The sequence below is a fragment of the Grampus griseus genome, assembly GCF_964374135.1.
Source record: "Grampus griseus genome assembly, chromosome: 17".
Lineage (NCBI taxonomy): Eukaryota > Metazoa > Chordata > Mammalia > Artiodactyla > Delphinidae > Grampus > Grampus griseus.
The window spans coordinates 29,183,822-29,202,857 of NC_139011.1; the positions used below are offsets into that span (position 1 = coordinate 29,183,822).

Genomic DNA, 19,036 nt, shown 5'->3' on the forward strand with positions numbered 1-19,036 from the left:
ATAGGAGGGAAGTATACATGAAGAGAAAAGAGCCCAAGAACCCCAAATGGGCATATACTACTTTTAAGTTCATGATATACTTATGGTAGATGTGGTATGAATGAATACTACTCTCTGCTAGTTAGATACTTACTATGCATTGTGTATTAGTGTTGCTCTTATTGCAAAGGGTGAAGGAGATCTGGAGCTTGGAACTTTTTGTTGGAAGGTCATTACCTACATAGTTCCAGAGTAGTGATCTTTACATAGAATATAATTTTAATAGTCCCCAAGTTGTACAAAAGCTATAGCCCTACTGATTGATTTTTAGTGAATTTCTTAGCAGTAACTATGGGTTAAAAAAGAACTTAAACATTTATTTGATCTAAGAATAATTTAAGTACAAAAAGACAGTTTTATCCTGAAAGATATGAATACCCTTTTACTTGGAGAAGTTCATCACTGTTTATTAACTAAGGGAGACTTTTGGCAGTAGAGGAATTTGAAAGCTTTTGGAATGGTTCTAGGATGAGAATTTAGAGAACTTGGTCTGGAAGGCATTATAAGGTTAAGGTGTGGCCTGCAATCAGGATATGAGCAATTGCTTTGAGAAGATAATACTAGGTAATTTGTTAGAAATTCATGGTAAGGGAGGAGAAAATAGGAAGATTGGGCTATTCTGGGGACGGTCTACTAAACAGTGTTGAATCAGATCCAACTTAACCTTTGACTTAATTTTACAGGAGTCTTACACATATAAAGACCCAATTACAGAGTTTGTTGAATGCTTATATGTTAACTTTGACTTTGATGGGGCTCAGAAAAAGCTAAGGGAATGTGAATCAGTAAGTACAAATTTTTACTTACAAATTAATAATATTCTTAAAATTTTGAATATTATAAAAGTTAACCTTGCAGGGTTTTATTAAAGTGATTATATCAGAAATGTTTATTAATCTTAATATGCAGATTATTTAGAAATGTGCTGGGTTGAAGACATTTTCAATCTTATTGCCTGAGTCTATCCCTTTTGTTAGGACAGTTGGTTAAAACATGGGGGCTTTATAAATTCACACATGTCTTATCCTGAATGAGTAAATATGTGAAATATTTTATATGTATGGGCAAGATTATATGGAATTTTCCATCACAGCTGTAATTCCAGTGTGTTACGTAAGCAGGCCTATCTTCAGAATTTTTCTCATGATTGTATTTATCATTTGCTATAAATCAGTCAAGCTAAGAGTGTGAATTTTTTAACTACAACGTCTTCTGTTAGTTGGTAGAAACTAAAGTTCTGTAAGAGCAACTGAAAGAGTTAGATTTACGGGTTTTTTTTGAATAACTTAGTTTGCAAGTTTTGAGAAACTAAGAATTTACCTGTTTAAGGCATTTACCAAATCTACAAGTTACTAGCTGTCAGTTTCATTTTTGAACCCAGATATTAGCACAAAAATTGGAAGAGTTTGTTGAAGGACTTAAGATCTTATTTGTCTAAGGAAAAGGAAATTATGTAAGTATACCTTTAGAGGTGATTTTCAAACATTGGACAAAATTAGAATCCAGTTTAATAACTTGTGTACTTGCAGTGAAATGTGACATTGTTATTTAAATATTGGTGTATATTGTAATACTAAGTATCTAGGCCTTGCCAAGGCAGTGGGGCACTTGGTTGCTATTCTTGAAGTTAGAATATTCCCTTCTAAGTATAATACCATCTGTGGAATAGGTGCCACCCTTTGAATTTTTTTCTTTTGTAGATTTTCAAGTCTACTTACTATCACAAAAATATGCATATCTTTAGTCCATTTGTAACTATCTTAAATAGCTGGAAATATGTTATCTACAGAACATTAATGTAGGATAGAGACAGGACAAAGCTGCTTTGTCACAAGATTGCTCAAGTCATCAATGGAACAAGGAAACAGTGCAGTTCTTAGCTCTTTTTCCTGTAGCATTCGTTTACTTCTTGGTTAAATTGTTAGAGACTTGAATATAGTGTTCTAGAAAGTGCTGTGGTGTACAACTTGTGATAGATGAGAGAATTACAGTGAATGGAATAATGAGTAAAGCACAAAGAAAGTATTTGTGACAGATTTTTCAAAATTGCTTGTCAGCACCGTTTTTTCTTTTTCTTACATGCATAGGTGCTAGTGAATGATTTCTTCTTGGTGGCTTGTCTTGAGGATTTCATTGAAAATGCCCGTCTCTTCATATTTGAGACTTTTTGTCGCATCCATCAATGTATCAGCATTAAGTAAGAGCACTCTGATTTGATTTGTATTTTCTACTTCTAAATTCCTGTAAATTTTCATTTATTGTAAAGTTATACTTAATAGGATTCCAGTTAATTGGATTTTTATTTTATTTCTCTTTGCTTTAGAAGAAAAAGGAAACATTGTCCTAGTAATTTATTAAAAATCCTAGCTTTTGTTTGAATTCCGGGGTGCTACAGTCCTTCTTTATCTTTTTTAGTTTCCATGTGTGTGGGAAAGCATGAATTTTGAAAATGATAACTTCAAGGCAGTATTATGATTGTCAGTTACCTTTTTAAAGAGTTACCTTTTAAAATAATACTATTATACCATTACGTAGGGAGAAAAGAGCAGTGACCAGTTTTAGAATGGTTTTTAACAGGGGTTCAAATAAGGAGTTAGTCCTTAGTAAATTGGAAATGCTGTTGAAAAGACCACATTTGGTAATCATTTCAGTTAATTGAATTTGTTTTATTTAATTATATATTTGAATTCTCATATAGTAAACTCTTGTGACATTCTAAAATGTTGAAACATGGAAAAATTATGGTGAATTTCAGTTGGAATTTTCTCTTGTGTGAGGAAATTATTAGGAAAAAATTGTGAAACTTACATAACCTATTAGAAACTAATTTTACATATTAGAATTTGAAAAATAACAGTGCCCTTTGGCCACAGATGAAGTCGAACGGTAAATGCTCCTTAATGTTTAAAAACTAAGCTACTTTAATGTTTGCCTCTTAGGAATTGTATGTAGACCAAAGTTTTTCTTTAGTGCCATTCGTTTTTGCTAAGGCATCCATACTTGCTTGCCTAATTTTAGTGGATTGTCATTGAAGTGGTTACTTACTCAGAGTTAGAATTACAGTGTGAGTGTGAGGCTTTTTCTATGGTAGTTGAAGCCTTGACCTGTTTTAGTAGTACTTTAGCTAGTAGACATATAATTTTACAAATCTGATTCTCTTAAAGAATACATGGCAATTCCTAAAATGTCATTCGTTGTGAAATGCAATATTATGTATATGAGTATACATATTTATGTATACATATATGCAGATAAAATAAGAGCCCCTTCACCTGGTTTAGCCTGTACCTCTATTCAGCTTTCCTCCTGACTCTATGGAATCATACGACTCTGACTCTGGAAACCCAATTTTACAAAACACTGATTCAGTACAACTCCTTTGTTTTGTAACTCCCTGTTTATAGCTGAGAAACTGAAGGCTCAGAGACATTAACCAGCTTAGGGCTTATTTAATGAAAGAGGCTGAGCTAATAGCTCTCTGACATTCATTGTCTTCACCCTCATTATAAATTCTTTCTTTTTCATTGTGAGCAATTGATATTTTTAGAAACAGCAGATTTAGACTAATTGGTCATTAGTTTATCACTTGAGCCAGAGGATAAAGATGGAAACCATAAGACAGTGTTTAATTTTTTTGTGCAAAATCTGTAGAATTTTGATTTTTATTTTACAAAGAGATTCCCTGAAGCAACTGCGAACTTTCTGAGTCAGATTTTCTGTGTATGCTATGCTATGCTGTGTAATAAATAGGGCTACTATGCTGTTCCATTTAGGGTGATAATTCCAAAGCACGTCAGGATTGAGAACCATTGCATCAGGTCACCAGTTTTTCTTAGGCTGGTGCCTAAGAAAACTGGTCTGGATCTTCCCAGACCAGGGCTCGAACCCGTGTCCCCTGCATTGGCAGGCAGGTTCTCAACCACTGCCCCTCCAGGGAAGCCCCCTTCATGTTTTTAGAGCTGCTTTAATGGGTTAGGAATATGGCTGAAAATTATGTTAAGCATCTAAGTTGGGCTTTTATAAGTACAACAAATGTCTTAATTCAGACCCCAAGGACTTGGAATCCATAATAATGACCAAAATAGCTAATGTTTACCTTCAAACAATCCATAGAAAAAAATTATTGTTCTCTAGTCCAGAGGTTTTTAAACCTAGCTGTACATCAGAATCATCTGGAGAACTTAAAAAACCACCAACAACTTAAACTTAAGAAGAATAGATTTTCTGGCTTTACCCCAGACCTTCTGAATCAGAATCTCTGGGATCAAGGCTTGAGAATTTGGTTTAAAACTTCCCAGGTCCAACCCCCCAAAAATGAAGCATTCTCAGAGTGGGGAGGGGGAGATCTCAGCATCTGTATTTTTCAAAGCTCCTCTAAGTAACTCTGATGCAAAACTTCTTTTTTTAAATTACGCTTCTTATTTTGAGATGATAATAGATTCACCTTGAGTTGTAAGAAATAATGAAGAGATCCCCTATGCCCTTTACACAGTTTCCTTCAATGGTAACATTTTGTAAGCCATAGTAAAATATCACAGCCATCATTATTGTTGTTGATATATTCAGATACAGAACATTTCTGTCACCACAAGGATTCCTCAAATTGCTCTTTTATAGCCATACCCACTTCCCTCCCACCTCTCTTTAACCCCTGGCAACCACTCATCTGTTCTCCATTTCTGTAATTTTGTCATTTCAAGAATGTGCAAAATTTTTAAAAGATAGTGTTCAGTTTTCTTTTTTTTAATATGATTTGCTTTTATTTATTTTTATTTATTTTTGGCTGCGTTGGGTCTTTATTTAAATTTAAATATTTATTTAAAGATTTAATTTAAATAAATTTATTTATTTATTTAAATAATAAACATTATTTATTTATTTAAATAATAAATATCATTTATTTATTTTTGGCTGTGTTGCTGTATGCGGGGGCTTTCTCTAATTGTGGCGAGCAAGGGCTACTCTTCGTTGCGGTGCGCAGGCTTCTCATTGCGGTGGGGCTTCTCTTGTTGCAGAGCACGGGCTCTAGGTGCACGGGCTTCAGTAGTTGTGGCACATGGGCTCAGTAGTTGTGGCCCGCGGGGCTCTAGAGCGCAGACTCAGTAGTTGTGGCGCATGGGCTTTGTTGCTCCGCGGCATGTGGGATCTTCCCAGATCAGGGCTCGAACCCGTGTCCCCTGCATTGGCAGGCAGATTTTTAACCACTGTGCCACCAGGGAAGCCCAGTGTTCAGCTTTCTAAAGAGGATAAATACATATGATATACATTAAGATATAATTAGTTAAGAGCAGTGTAACTAGTACAGTTGTTGAAGAAGAAAATATTACAGATGTGAATGAGTGCCTCTTGGAGCATAGCCTTAGAGCTTAAAATCCAGAGGAAGAAACAGATATTAAATAAAGGTAAGATTACAAATTATGATAGGCATTTTGAAGAAAAATACAGAGTAATTAGAATGACATGGACATTATTTGTATATTGAAAAATCAGAGAATAATTTGGATTGAAGGTTCAGTGAACTCTGATAATTCTCCAAATGGGATATATTTAAGTAGACTCTTCCACCATATATTAATTATGACAAATTACTCCATTCACTAGTTTATGCTGGCCTATCTCTGCTGCTAATTAGTTTAAAGTTATTTGATACTCGATCTTTTCTAGGGTTGGGCGGGGAAGATTTGTCTCTGTCTTCCTTTCTGTCCCCCAGCAGACGCATATCAAATGCTATTCAGTATTATAAAACGCATGGTTGTTTATTAAATAACTCTTTCCATTTGTGATTTGGAACATTCTCTGTTAATAGGATTCTTCACTAAGTGGCTGTAAGCACATGTGATAGTCTTATCTTTGTAAAAATGCATATTAAGAATGTTTTTATTGGTTTATATACAACCCTATAGATTTGTAGGATAAGTTTCGAATCTGTTTACCATAAAGTATACAACATCTGTCAAAAAAGATTACTGTGGTGGGATTTAATTTAGTATAGCTGAATAGTTTATCAGATGTGGTGTGTGTCTGAAATTTAAAAGCTGTTCTAGAATAAGTCTTGGACCAGTTTTCAATTGTAGATAAAAGCAAAGTATGGAAGTAATATTTTGAATGTGTATGATAAACATTTTGGAGCATACATTAATATAATTTCCCTATGGGGATTAGTTTTGGCTTTTCACAAAAGTATGTATTTGCCAACTGCTCTTGCATTTAAGTTATGAAGTCATTCTACTTTGCTTATTTTATTAAGTAACACTTTAGATCTTAATATTTTTCTTAAAGTTTTTATTACCATGTAGCAATTTGTATTCTTAATTATACTTCCTGATGTTAGAAATAAAAAGGTGTGTTTTCAGATGGAGATTAAATCATTTTAACAGCCATTATCACTGTATTTCTGTGTTAACTATAAAATAATATACTGTCTTTTTTTTATCAGAAGTTTCTTTTTTAAAAAATTTATTTATTTTTATTTTGGGCTGCGTTGGGTCTTCATTGCTGAACATGGGCTTTTTTCTGGTTGCGGTGAGCAGGGGCTACTCTTCGTTGTAGTGCGCAGGCTTCTCATTGTGGTGGCTTCTCTTGTTGGGAGCACGGGCTCTAGGCTCGTGGGCTTCAGTAGTTGTGGTGCACGGTCTTAGTTGCTCCGCGGCATGTGGGATCTTCCCGGACCAGGGCTCAAACCCGTGTCTCCTGCATTGGCAGGCGTATTCTTAACCACTGCACCACCAGGGAAGCTCTATACTCTCATTTTTGACTAATGCGATGTTGCAAAATTCAGTGAGAATTTTCATTTGTCACACACAGAATTTAGCATTTTCTCAGTTTTCTCCTGGTTTCTTTCTATTTCCTCCTAATCTTACAGTTAAACACAGTTTACACTTAACACTTATTCTTCAATTAGTTGTCATAGCATACAGTTATAAAAGACTGCTGCTCTTTGGATATGCTAAATAGCCACAGTCTTCAGTGAAAAGCAGGCCAGAGTTTCCATAGTTTAATGCTAAAGTCAATACTATTTGAAATAAATTGTGCTTATCAAATAAAATTTGGAAAGCCAGGTTATTTAAACAGGTAATTCATATGCCTGTGAAATGCTGGACCCCAAATCCTTATTTGTTAAATACTAATATTAGGGCAGGGGCTATGGGAGGGTTCAGAAAAGGGAGACTGTCTAAAAGATTAGTCATTGAAAACCTGATAGACAATCAGCCTAGAGTTGATGAAAGCCTAATTAGTTCTCTAGATTTAGATTTATATATTTTATGTGCTTAAGTGGGACCACTGGTCTTAATTACTTCCCAGAAAGAAGAAAAGTATCTGGTTTTGTGCTAAGAGTCTTGAATATGTTTTATTAATGAAATTGAATAGAGAATGAAATACTTATTTTTTCTATGCCTTGAAATAGCACTTAGGATTCTATCTTTTTCCCCCAAAGGAATGATTTATATTTTTATTTAGTCAAAGTTACTAACCTTTTCCTTTATGGTACTGGATTTTGTATTTTATTAAAAAGTTCTTTCTCATAATAGGTTTATATGCTATTTATATGTTTTTTTCTAGGACCTTAATGGCTTTATTTCTTCTACTTGAATCCATCAATGATTATTTGGGAATAGAGAATAGTTTCCCCCCACCCCCAATAGCTAGCCAACGTGAGTTATTGAAAAACTATCCTTCCCCCGACCTATTTGAAATGCCACCCATATCACATTTTAAATTCTCATTTATATATGGGACTTTTTCTGAACTTTTTAATATTTTATAAATTGTGTGTTGATTTCTGAACTTAGCACCAAATACGTGCTAAGTTAACTTAGTACCTTTTTTCAGATAAGGTAGATCTGTAGTATGTTTTAGTATTCAGTATTTATTTTCCATGTAATTGATAATTGCCACTTTTCCCTCATTTGCTTCATTGTTCTTCCTAATGTCTTTTTCATTAATTCTACTTCAGGTTCTTTGCCAGTTTATAAATCTCTTCTGAAAATTGATTATTTTATTAGTTTTATCTTCTTCAAAAAAATGTGAACTCGTTGCTCTTTCTGCCAGGTGCATATTTATCTCTCTTTGTCATTTGTTCTGGGGATTTCCTTAGCTTGTCTACTATGATAGTGCTCCAGTTTCGTGGACATTATGCCTTCCTTTTTCTTGGTTTATTATCATATTTGGTAATTATCATATTCTTCAGCGGCTTTATAAGGAAGGGTACTTTGGAGGTAAATTTTTTCACATCTAAAATTGTGTATTTGACTCTCATACTTGAGTAGTGGTATTGCTCAAGGCATGGTATTCTCATTTGAAAACTACTCCAGAATTTTGAAGATGTGATTCTCTTGCTTTCTAGCTTTTGTTGTAGAAGTCAGAAGCCATTTTTATTCCTCATCTTTTATACAGGTGTTTTGTTCTCCTGTCTAGAAATGTGGGGGGAAGAAGCTTTTTTTTTTTGGTCCCCATTGCTCTGAAATTTTACAATGATATGCCTTAGTTTAGGTCTGTTTTAATTCTTTATGTAGGACCTTTTTAATTTGGAAGCTCATGCTCTCCAGTTCTGGGAAATTTTCTTGAATTATTTCTTTCTTCTTTATGTTCACTGTTTATTCTTTCTGGAACTTCTATTGTTCAGGTATTAGACCTGCTGGACCAGGCTTCCAATTTTCTTATCATTTCTCTATTTTCCATCACTTTGTCTTTGTGTTCTACACTCTGGGATATTTTCTCAACATCTTTCAAATCTTCTGTAGATTAAAAACAACAAATCTCTAATGTTATTCTTTAATTTCCAAGAGCCCTCTGTCACTCTTTTCTCTGAATATTTTTCCTTTATAGCATTCTGTTCTTATTTTATGAATGCAATACTACAGTGGTTTTTAATTTTGCTAAGGATATTAATGATAGTTTTTGTTGTAGGTTTCTTTTTATAAATTGAGATATAATTAACATATAACAAAACATTACATTAGTTTCAGGTGTACAATATAATGATTTGATATTGTATATATTGTGAAATGATCACCATAATAACTGTAGTCAGCATTCATCGCCACACATAGTTGCAAATTTTTTTTTCTTGTGATGAGATTTACTCTAAACTATAGTCACCATGCTGTACATTATATCCCATGACTTATTTTGTAACTGTAAGTTTGTACCTTTTGACCCTTCACCCAGTCCCCACCGCCCTCCCCAATCTCTTCTCTGTATCTATGAGCATTTTTTGTTTGTTTTAGATTCCACGTATAAATGAGATCATATGGTATTTGTCTTTTTCTATCTGACTTAATTCACTTGGCATAATGCCCTCAAGTTCTTTCCATGTTGTCACAAATGGCAAGGTTTCATTCTTTTAATGGTTGAATAATATTCCTCTGTGTGTGTGTGTGTGTGTGTGTATCACATTTTCTTCATTCATCCATTGATGGTCACTTAGGTTGCTTTTGTGTCTTGGCTGTTGTAAATAATACTGCAGTGAACATGAGTTTAGGTATATCTTCTCAAGTTAGTGTTTTCATTTCCTTCTGATAAATATTCATAAGTGGAATTGCTGGATCATATGATAGTTCTATTTTTAATTGTTTGAGGAACTAACATACTGTCTTCCATAGTGGCTATACCAATTTACTTTACCACCAGCAGTGCACAAGTGTTCCCCTTTCTCCACATTCATGCTAACACTTATTTCTTATCTTTTTGGTAATAGCCATTCTAACAGGTGTGAGAGATCTCATTATAGTTTTGATTTGCATTTCTCTGATGATTAGTGATGCTGAGCACCTTTTCACGTTCCTTGGAAAAATATTCAGATCCTCTGCCCATTTTTAAATTAAATTACTTGTTGTTTTGATATTGAGTTATATGTGTTCCTTCTGTGTTTTGGGTATTAACCCCTTAAATACATGGTTTGCAATATTTTGCAATATTTCTCCCATTTGGTAGGCTGCCTTTTCTTCTCATTGATGGTTTCCTTTACTGTGCAGGGGTTTTTTAGTTTGATGTTAATTTTTGCTTTTGTTGCCTTTGTTTTGGGGTTTGTTTTTGGTATCAGGTCCAAAAAATCATCACCAAGACTTATGTCAAGGAACTTACTACCTGTGTTTTTTTTTTTTATGGTTTCAGGTCTTTTTTTTTTTTTCTTTTTGGTATGCGGGCCTCTCACTGTTGTGGCCTCTCCCGTTGCAGAGCACAGGCTCCAGACACGCAGGCTCAGCGGCCATGGCTTACGGGCCCAGCCGCTCCGCAGCATGTGGGATCTTCCCAGACCGGGGCACGAACCCGTGTCCCCTGCATCGGCAGGCGAACTCTCAACCACTGTGCCACCAGGGAAGCCCTGGTTTCAGGTCTTAATGTTCAAGTCTTTAATTCATTTTGAGTTAATTTTTGTACATGGTGTGAGGTAGTGGTCCAGTTTCATTTGTTTGCATGTAGCTGTCCAGTTTTCCCAACACCGTTTGTTGAAGAGACTGTTCTTTTCCCATCGTGTATTCTTGCCTCCTTTGTCATAAATAAATTAATGCTTGGGTTTGAGCTCTCTATTGTGTTCCATGGATCTTTGTGTCTGTTTTTATGCCAGTAGCATACTGTTTTGATTACTGTATCTTTGTGATATAGTTTGAAGTCAAGGTGTGTGATGCCTCCGGCTTTGTTCTTCTTTCTCAAGATTGCTTGGGCTACTTGGGGTCTTATGTATTACTGACTTAACGTATTCAATATCATGTTGTTGTGTCATTTGAGGAGGAGAGCTCTTCAACTAAAAGATGGGAATAAGGAATTTACACAAAATATTTTAAATGTCTTTTTAATTTATCTTATTGAAGTATAGTTGACTTACAGTGTTGTGTTAATTTCTGCTGTATAGCAAAGTGATTCAGTTATATGTATATATATTCTTTTTTTATTTCTTTCCATTATGGTTTATTACAGGATATTGGATATAGTTCCCTGTGCTATACAGTAGGACCTTGTTGTTTATCCATTCTATATATAGTAGTTTGCATCTGCTAATCCCAAACTACCAGTCCATCCCTCCCCCAGCCCTCCTCTACCTCAGCAACCACAAGTCTGTTCCCTGTCCTTGAGTCTGTTTCTGTTTTGTAGATAAGTTCATTTGTGTCATATTTTACATTTCACATATAAGTGGTATCATGTGGTATTTGTCTTTCTCTGTCTGACTTCACTTAGTATGATATCTCCAGGTCCATCCATGTTGCTGCAAATGGCATTATTTCATTCTTTTTTATGGCTGAGTAGTATTCCTTTGTGTATATATACCACATCTTCTTTATCCATTCATCTGTCATTGGACATTTGGGTTGTTTCCATGTTTTGGCTATTGTGAATAGTATTGCTGCTGTGAACATAGGGGTGCATGTATCTTTTTGAATTATGGTTTTGTCTGGATATATACCCAGGAGTGGGATTGCTGGATCATATGGCAACTCTTTTTCGTTTTTTGAGGAACCTCCATACTGTTTTCTCTAGTGGCTGCACCAATTTACATTCCCACCAACAATGTAGGAGGGTTCCCTTTTCTCCACACCCTCTCCAGCATTTGTTATTTGTAGACTTTTTAGTGATGGCCATTCTGACTGATGTGAGGTGGTACCTCATTGCAGTTTTGATTTGGATTTCTCTAATAATTAGCAATGTTGAGCATCTTTTCATAGGCCTATTGGCCATCTCTGTATGTCTTCTTTGGAGAAATGTCTGTTTAGGTCTTCTGCCCATTTTTTCGGACTAGGTTGTTTTGTTGTTGTTGTTGTTGAGTTGTATGAGCTGTTTGTATATTTTGGAAATTAATCCCTTGTTGGTCGCATCATTTGCAAATACTTTCTCCCAGTCAGTAGGTTGTCTTTCTGTTTTGTTTATGGTTTCCTTTGCTGTGCAAAAGCTTACGTTTGATTAGGTTCCATTTGGTTATTTTTTGTTTGTTTTTTGCTTTTATTTCTATTGCCTTGGGAAACTGACCTAAGAAAACAGTGGTATGATTTATGTCAGAGAATGTTTTGCCTATGTTATCTTCTGGGAGTTTTATGGTGTCATGTCTTAAATATAAGTCTTTAAGCCTAAAATATCTTCTTTAAGCTGCCTACTGACAGGGTTGAGATTTTTAGTGTAATCTAAATAATCTGGAAGTTATTTTTGAGTTTGAAACCTAGATTGAATTAGGTATTTTTCTCAGAAATTCTGCCTTTTGATACATTTTGTCTTTTAATTTATTGATAAACTAAATTATTTTAAAAACACAAAATTAACATGGTGTAGGATAGCTTAAGGCAAGTTTGTTTTTTTAAGCTTTAATAGGATATTAAATTTTTATTTTTAAACCTTTACTAATATTTTCATAAAATCAGTAGAATGTAAGAGAATTGTGGACTTTGAGGATTTCTATTATTTACTTTTACTGTGTATATTTTCCTGTTACTTGAAAGAAACTGGATTATTGCCACGTTCTCTTACTTATTCTCAGAGTGATTGGTAGCCTAGATAACCTGCGATACCATCAATAATTTACTGATACTTCTCGGACCTTATTTCAAGTTTTTCTTTGACTTGATTTAAAAGTAAAGGATCAACAAGCACATTGCAAAACAGTAAATCCCCGAAGTGGGATTATGGGTCAGAGTATGCAGACATTTGTGGGTCTTGCTGCATGTTGCCAGATTGCTCTAACCATAATGGAATATGAGACTTAGAATATGTATGTAAAGAAAAAAGAGGGATGGAAAATTCTAGGTAGAGTTATACAGCGTAGAATTTTCTTTCTTTTATCTTAAAATTTGACCTTAAATATTCCTTTACTTAAACCGTCCTCAAACTTCCAGACTGGAACTGGTTAAACCCTTTTGCACTCACATAGCTCCTTTCACTTTTTTATCCTTACACTAAAAATAGTTTATATATTTGGGGTATTAGGTGATTGTCCCCTATTTCCCAGTCTCCAGCTTTAAACTTTATGAAAGTGGGGAGCAGACTGTATGTTGTCACAAACATCTAACATAGTTCATATTTTGTTGAATGAATGATTTGGTTGGTGTGTGGTATTCATGAGGAAGAATAAGAGAAGGCTGGAAAGGTAGATTGTAGCTAAATTGTAGAGAACCATGAAAGAGAAACTTGGAAGTTTGAATTTTATTGTTTTGGTAGAAGGGCTCTATTAAAGATTTGAAAGGAATTTAGGAATAAACTGGTAGTTGGGTTTTAGGACTAAGCTGACAACTATGTAAAATAGATTAAGGAGAGACTCGAGGTAGATTAATTAGAAAATTAGGAAATAGTAATGGAGCCCTAGGGTAGTGACTAGGGTAGGAATCAGACAATAAGTATTTATTTAATTGCCTCCTGTAGACTGTGCTAATTGCTGGATATATAGCAATGAACAAAGAAGCTATGATGCATGCTCTTGGGGTACATATACAGTCTACCATGAAAGCAGATACTCAGTAAAACAACTACAGCTCTATGAATGCTCTGAAAAAAATAGGGGCCCTTGAAAGCATCAAACAGATCTGTCATGATTGGCAGAGGTGTCTTGGAAGGCTGATGAGGGTGCTGTTTTAACTGATAGCCATGTAACACATAGCTTAGTGAAGGAAAAGGTGGATTAGCCTTTTAAGCAGAAGGCACAGCATGTGCAAAGGTCCTGAAGTGGTTAAAAACATGGTATGTTTAATGAACAGAGAGGTTTAGTCTGGTTGGTGAAGAGGAGAGTCTTTCAAGATGAGAGTAGTTTGGTAGGGAACTTAGATTAGAGGCAGTGGTTAAAGAGATAATTGATAGGACTTCTCAGTTTGTTATAGGCAGCAAGAAGAGGAATCTGATCAGTAACTTAGGCTTGAGACTGAATGTTTCATTATAATTTTAATTATGTAAACAGCCTGGATAAACAGGTTCTATATTATAATTTTTAAAAATCTGTATAAAACCAACTATACACAATTAGTAGCTACTAGGAATAACGTCTATTTTGAAAAGCAGTATATAGAGATCTTGAAGATTGGAGTTTTAATATATTCAGTATAAATTATTTTCATTTGTGCTTTTCAGAGTAAAATGGTCTTGACCTCACTTTAAAGAGTTGTATTTTGGGGGAATGCAGGAGACATACAAAAGAGAAATTGTTACAAGAGTCGATAAAGTAATATCTTTTGGAAAATATGTTCTTTACCTTTAGAGTAGCAGCTTCAGATAAAAGTATTAGGCAGTTGGTTACTTTAGCAGCACAGAAGAGAATGAAATTTATTTATTTATTTATTTTTGGCTGCGTTGAGTCTTCCTTGCTGTGTGCGTGCTTTCTCTGGTTGCGGAGAGCAGGGGCTACTCTTCGTTGTGGTGCATGGGCTTCTCATTGCGTTGGCTTCTCGTTGCGGAGCACGGGCTCTAGGCACGCGGGCGTCCGTAGTTGTGGCTCGCAGGCTCAGTAGTTGTGGCACACAGGCTTCATTGCTCCACGGCATGTGGGAACTTACCGGACCAGGGCTTGAACCCTTGTCCCCTGCATTGGCAGGCGGATTCTTAACCACTGCGCCACCAGGGAAGCCCAGGAGAATGAAATTTACACATCTCTAAGTCAAGTACCTGCAGGAAACACAAGGAGTTTATTGGGAAGCCACAGGAAACACCAGCTGCAGGAATTTTTCCTAGTCAAAAAAAAGCCTGGTTCTTTCAGTAAAATGACACACTTCCCTACTTCTAGTAGCTTAAATAAAATAAGGTTTGGTTAGAGAGCAGTAACAAAGAGACTAAGATGAAACCTGATCATGAAATTGAAGTAGTAGTCATGGACTAATTGTTCTTTGTGTTTGCTGAGAATGTGTACTTACAGCAAAATTAACCATAAAAAGACAGACAACAGAATTTGACATGTAAATCCAGGGAGTTTTATGGTTGAGTTGGCTCATACTCATCATGATGTTTTTAACATCAAGCATATTTTAGGGATAAATTTTAAATGATTGTCTTCATAGCTTTAGTTTGTAATTTAGTGTGTAATGATTTTATTGATAGTCTAACTTAATTTTTACATTTTGAATGAAATTCTTCTCTTTGACAATAAACATATAAAATAGGGCTAGCACAGATTATATTATTCCCATAAAGGTATTTTTATTAACTTGATTGGTTACTTTTAGGTTGGGAGCTCCGGAATTACATAATTATATGATTGGCAATGTCTTGGATATTTATGTTATAAAATTGGGAATGCAATCAAATCAGGAATTTTAGTTTATAATATTCTAAGGAATTATTTTGTTACTGATATTCTAGGTTTTTTTTTTTCCATTAAACCAGTGATAACATTAGAAGGCCTAGCAAGTGTGCAATATCTTCAGTGAAGACAAGTAAAAGGGGACAGTTAATGTTTGTGTCTAACACCTGTGTATATGCATATATGTATACCATCCTTCCAAATACTATACATGCATATGTAGATACTCTTTCATCAGGTGACTGACTGGCTTACCTACTAGCAAGGCTTGTGTTTGTGTTAGTCCTGATAAATTAAGCTCTGCAGTGGCCTCTTTTTCAACCTGACCATAAATTAGAAAATGCAGATTGGTTGATGACATCAAAGGCTTTAGATCAGGGTCTTGGTGTCTGTCATCTTTTTCCCTCCCCCTCTCCTTTCGGGTTTTCTGTGTATGTGTGTCTGTCTCTTTTCCCTTAAATTCAGTGGTCATTTAGGTTATATAGTGTTCTAGTTCTAGGGAGTGTCCTTAGAATTTATAACAAACATATGTAGCGGCCCTGAGTTTTAGTTACGTGTTACATTTTATTATTCTTACTACTGATGTTCCTTGTAATAGGATTTCTGTAATACAGATTATGGGGCCCTACCTTCAAGGATCTTACAGTCTGGTTGGTGAAATGAGATAGATTGTGAATGGTACAAGATAATAGCACAAACATCAATAGTGCACTTTTAAGACTCATAATATTTAAGAGAAGGTGACCCATAAGTACCTAAAAGTTTCTATTCAGAGCATAGGTCAAAGACTATGTATGTGAAACTAAGTTTTTAGACCCAGTTAATGTCATTTTTTTCTTTTTTCATTAGCATGTTGGCAGATAAACTGAACATGACTCCAGAAGAAGCTGAAAGGTGGATTGTAAATTTGATTAGAAATGCAAGACTGGATGCCAAGATTGATTCTAAATTAGTGAGTATTATGTTATCTGTGCAAAATACTAGATATCAGTTGCTGATTATTTGATACTTTGGGGAGAAGTTTTTATTAGGACATTTATTCTATTAAGAATTTTTGTTTTAATGTATAATAATTTTCTGAAGGCAACAGCAACCTCCTATTTTGTGTTGTTGGATGAATATTGTCATCTCTGTGCATAAAAATATTTGCAACAGACATGTAGGTTGTGATGTCATCCTCATGACTTACCTGAGAAACTTGGTTGTTAACATTACAGGATCAGTTTCCCTCTGTCTCATTGTAGGGTCATGTGGTTATGGGTAACAATGCAGTCTCACCCTATCAGCAAGTGATTGAAAAGACCAAAAGCCTTTCATTTAGAAGCCAGATGTTGGCCATGAATATTGAGAAGAAACTTAATCAGAACAGTAGATCAGAGGTAAGAACCACACATCTTCTCTTCTGTCTGGGATTTAGCAATAATGTAATATAATTGTTATATGGACTTCATTTGAGAACAAATTAATTTTGGTTGTATCTGATTCTGTATTTTTGGGGCTATAAACATTTTATTTAAGAAATTACTAAATGGAAAAGGTTTCTCTTAGATGTATTATGCATTAGTTAAGGCAGCAAAAAAAATTAAGTGTTCCTAGTTTTAACCATAATTGGGTTATTTTTCTTTTACCCTTCCTGTGTGCCTTCATTATCTCATTTCCTCAGTGTTTTTAACACATCATTTTGATACTGGCACATGATAACTTACATGTGTTCTCTCTCAAGTGTTTGAAATTCATTTTCCTTTTATTCCGTAAATCTAAAGAACTACTTCTGTAAAAATGTTGATCTTATATATATTGATTTTATAAAATTTTATTTTATCTGAAAGTCATATTTAATTTTCAGAAAAATATATCCCCCTTTTTGGTAGAAATCCTGCATATTAGATACTAAATGAATTTGTATGGCCTTGTAATTTTGGGATTCCAAACTACCTCTAATGCTCTTTAGTCATTATGATTATGTATAACTGGAGGGTAGGACATTTTTAGGAAACTGTTGAGGCACATTCAAAGATCTCATTTGATTGAAGTTTTAGTATCAGATTTTGTCCTTAGCATAGTCCTTCAGTTGTAAAAGAGAAGGAAGAATTAGGAAATTATTGTCCTTGCCTTTTCCATCCAAGTCCAGAATAACTGAGCCTGAAAAATAACTTTTATGTAATGGTTGTTTCCGTATGCTTAAGGATCAATTTGTATTGATTTTAGTTATAATATTGGTGATATTGTCCTTGTCATACTTTATAATTGGTGAGAAACTGTATCAGATGGTATTTTGGTGTGTTTTGTTGTTGTTCTGAGACACCTCGCATTTAGTAATTGAAGAGGTTGTTAAAATCTTAGAGAATGGTTTGGGAGGAGTATTGCTAAAAAACTTTGCTAGTATCACTTTTTTTTGAAACTGGCTTTTCAGAAAGTATTTCTTTTCACCCTGTTGATTTCTCTTTGTGTATTTTAGGCTCCTAACTGGGCAACTCAGGACTCTGGCTTCTACTGAAGAACTGTACAGAAAAAATGAAAAAACTATAAAAGAAAGGTGAAATAATAAAACCATTATACAAAGGTGAAACATTTTATAAACAATTAACATATTTAGCATAAGTTTTGGAGAATTTGAATAAAATTGGCTATGTTTCATTTATGTCATTATATTTCCTTGTGTATGTAAGTGTGTGATTTTTTTTAAACTTTTTATTTTGGAATAATTATAGATTCACAGGAAGTTGCAGAAATAGTACAGAGAGGTCCTATGCAGCCTTAATCTAGTTTCTCCCAATTTTTTCCTCATGTGTTACTATAATACAGTATCAAAACCAGGGTATTGACATTGGTACAATGGTGTGAATAGCTCTGTACCATTTTATCACTTTTTTGGTAACCATCGCTGCAGTCAAGATACAGAGCTATCATCATCATGAAGATCTCCCTCATGCTACCCCTTTGGAGTCACACCTACTCCAACCAGCCCTAACCTCTGGCAACCACTCGTCTGTTCTCTGTCTCTATAATTTTGTCATGAGAATGTTACAGCAATGGAATTATACAATATGTGACTTTTTTGAGATTAGCTTTTTCTACTCATAATGCCCTTGAGATCTCTTTATCCAAGTTACCATATATATCAGTAGTTTGTGTTTTTTTTATTGCTAAGTTGTATTCCATGGCATTGATGGACCAGATTGTTTAACCATGTACCTATTTTAGGATATTTTGGTGGTTTCCAGTTTGGGGCTATTAACAAATAAGGCTGCTATTTCTTAATTCCTTAAAGTGACTCTTTAGTCACTCACTAGGCAGCTACAGAGACTTAAATAGGAATATAAGTTGAATTTTATAAATACCTCCTTGAATATTTTGTGCATGTGCGCACATGCACACACACAAACACAGAGTTAAATAGACACCTAAGATATTCAAGAAGTATATAAAGCCCTGGTTGGGTCTCCTTTACCTAGAAGTGGTTTGATGTTTCATTTTGATTGTTGAACTAAAACCCAGTCACAACAGAAGTTTCTGTTTCTGCTCTCAACAAATGGTACAAAGATAAAAGATACATGCATACTGTTCTTTTATTTGACACCTGGTCAGGCCACCCTCAACATACAGTTAAATTTGGAGAATACAGGCCAGATTTGGCCCTTGTGCTGTGGTTTGTGGTATTGGTTCTTCTAAACTGTAATCCAAAGGTGTTGAAGCTAGGAGGATTCCTGGTCAAGGTAAGCCAAATGCTAATTTTTGATTCATCTATAACCAGTGTTGTGAAAATGCCAAGTTTAGAGGATCACTTGTAATACA

At 34.7% G+C, this 19,036-nt stretch overlaps 1 protein-coding gene across 1 annotated transcript in view; it reads left to right on the top strand.

The window, feature by feature from the left end:
- Positions 1–17,882, top strand: part of EIF3E (eukaryotic translation initiation factor 3 subunit E) — a 50,486-nt gene extending 32,604 nt beyond the window's left edge. The window contains exons 9-13 of the mRNA XM_082675127.1: positions 723–824; positions 2,127–2,236; positions 16,091–16,193; positions 16,486–16,620; positions 17,700–17,882. Of these exons, the coding sequence (XP_082531253.1) occupies positions 723–824; positions 2,127–2,236; positions 16,091–16,193; positions 16,486–16,620; positions 17,700–17,738 (489 nt within the window). The 3' untranslated portion in view covers positions 17,739–17,882. The remainder of the gene's footprint in view (positions 1–722; positions 825–2,126; positions 2,237–16,090; positions 16,194–16,485; positions 16,621–17,699) is intronic.
- Positions 17,883–19,036: the final 1,154 nt, after the last annotated feature.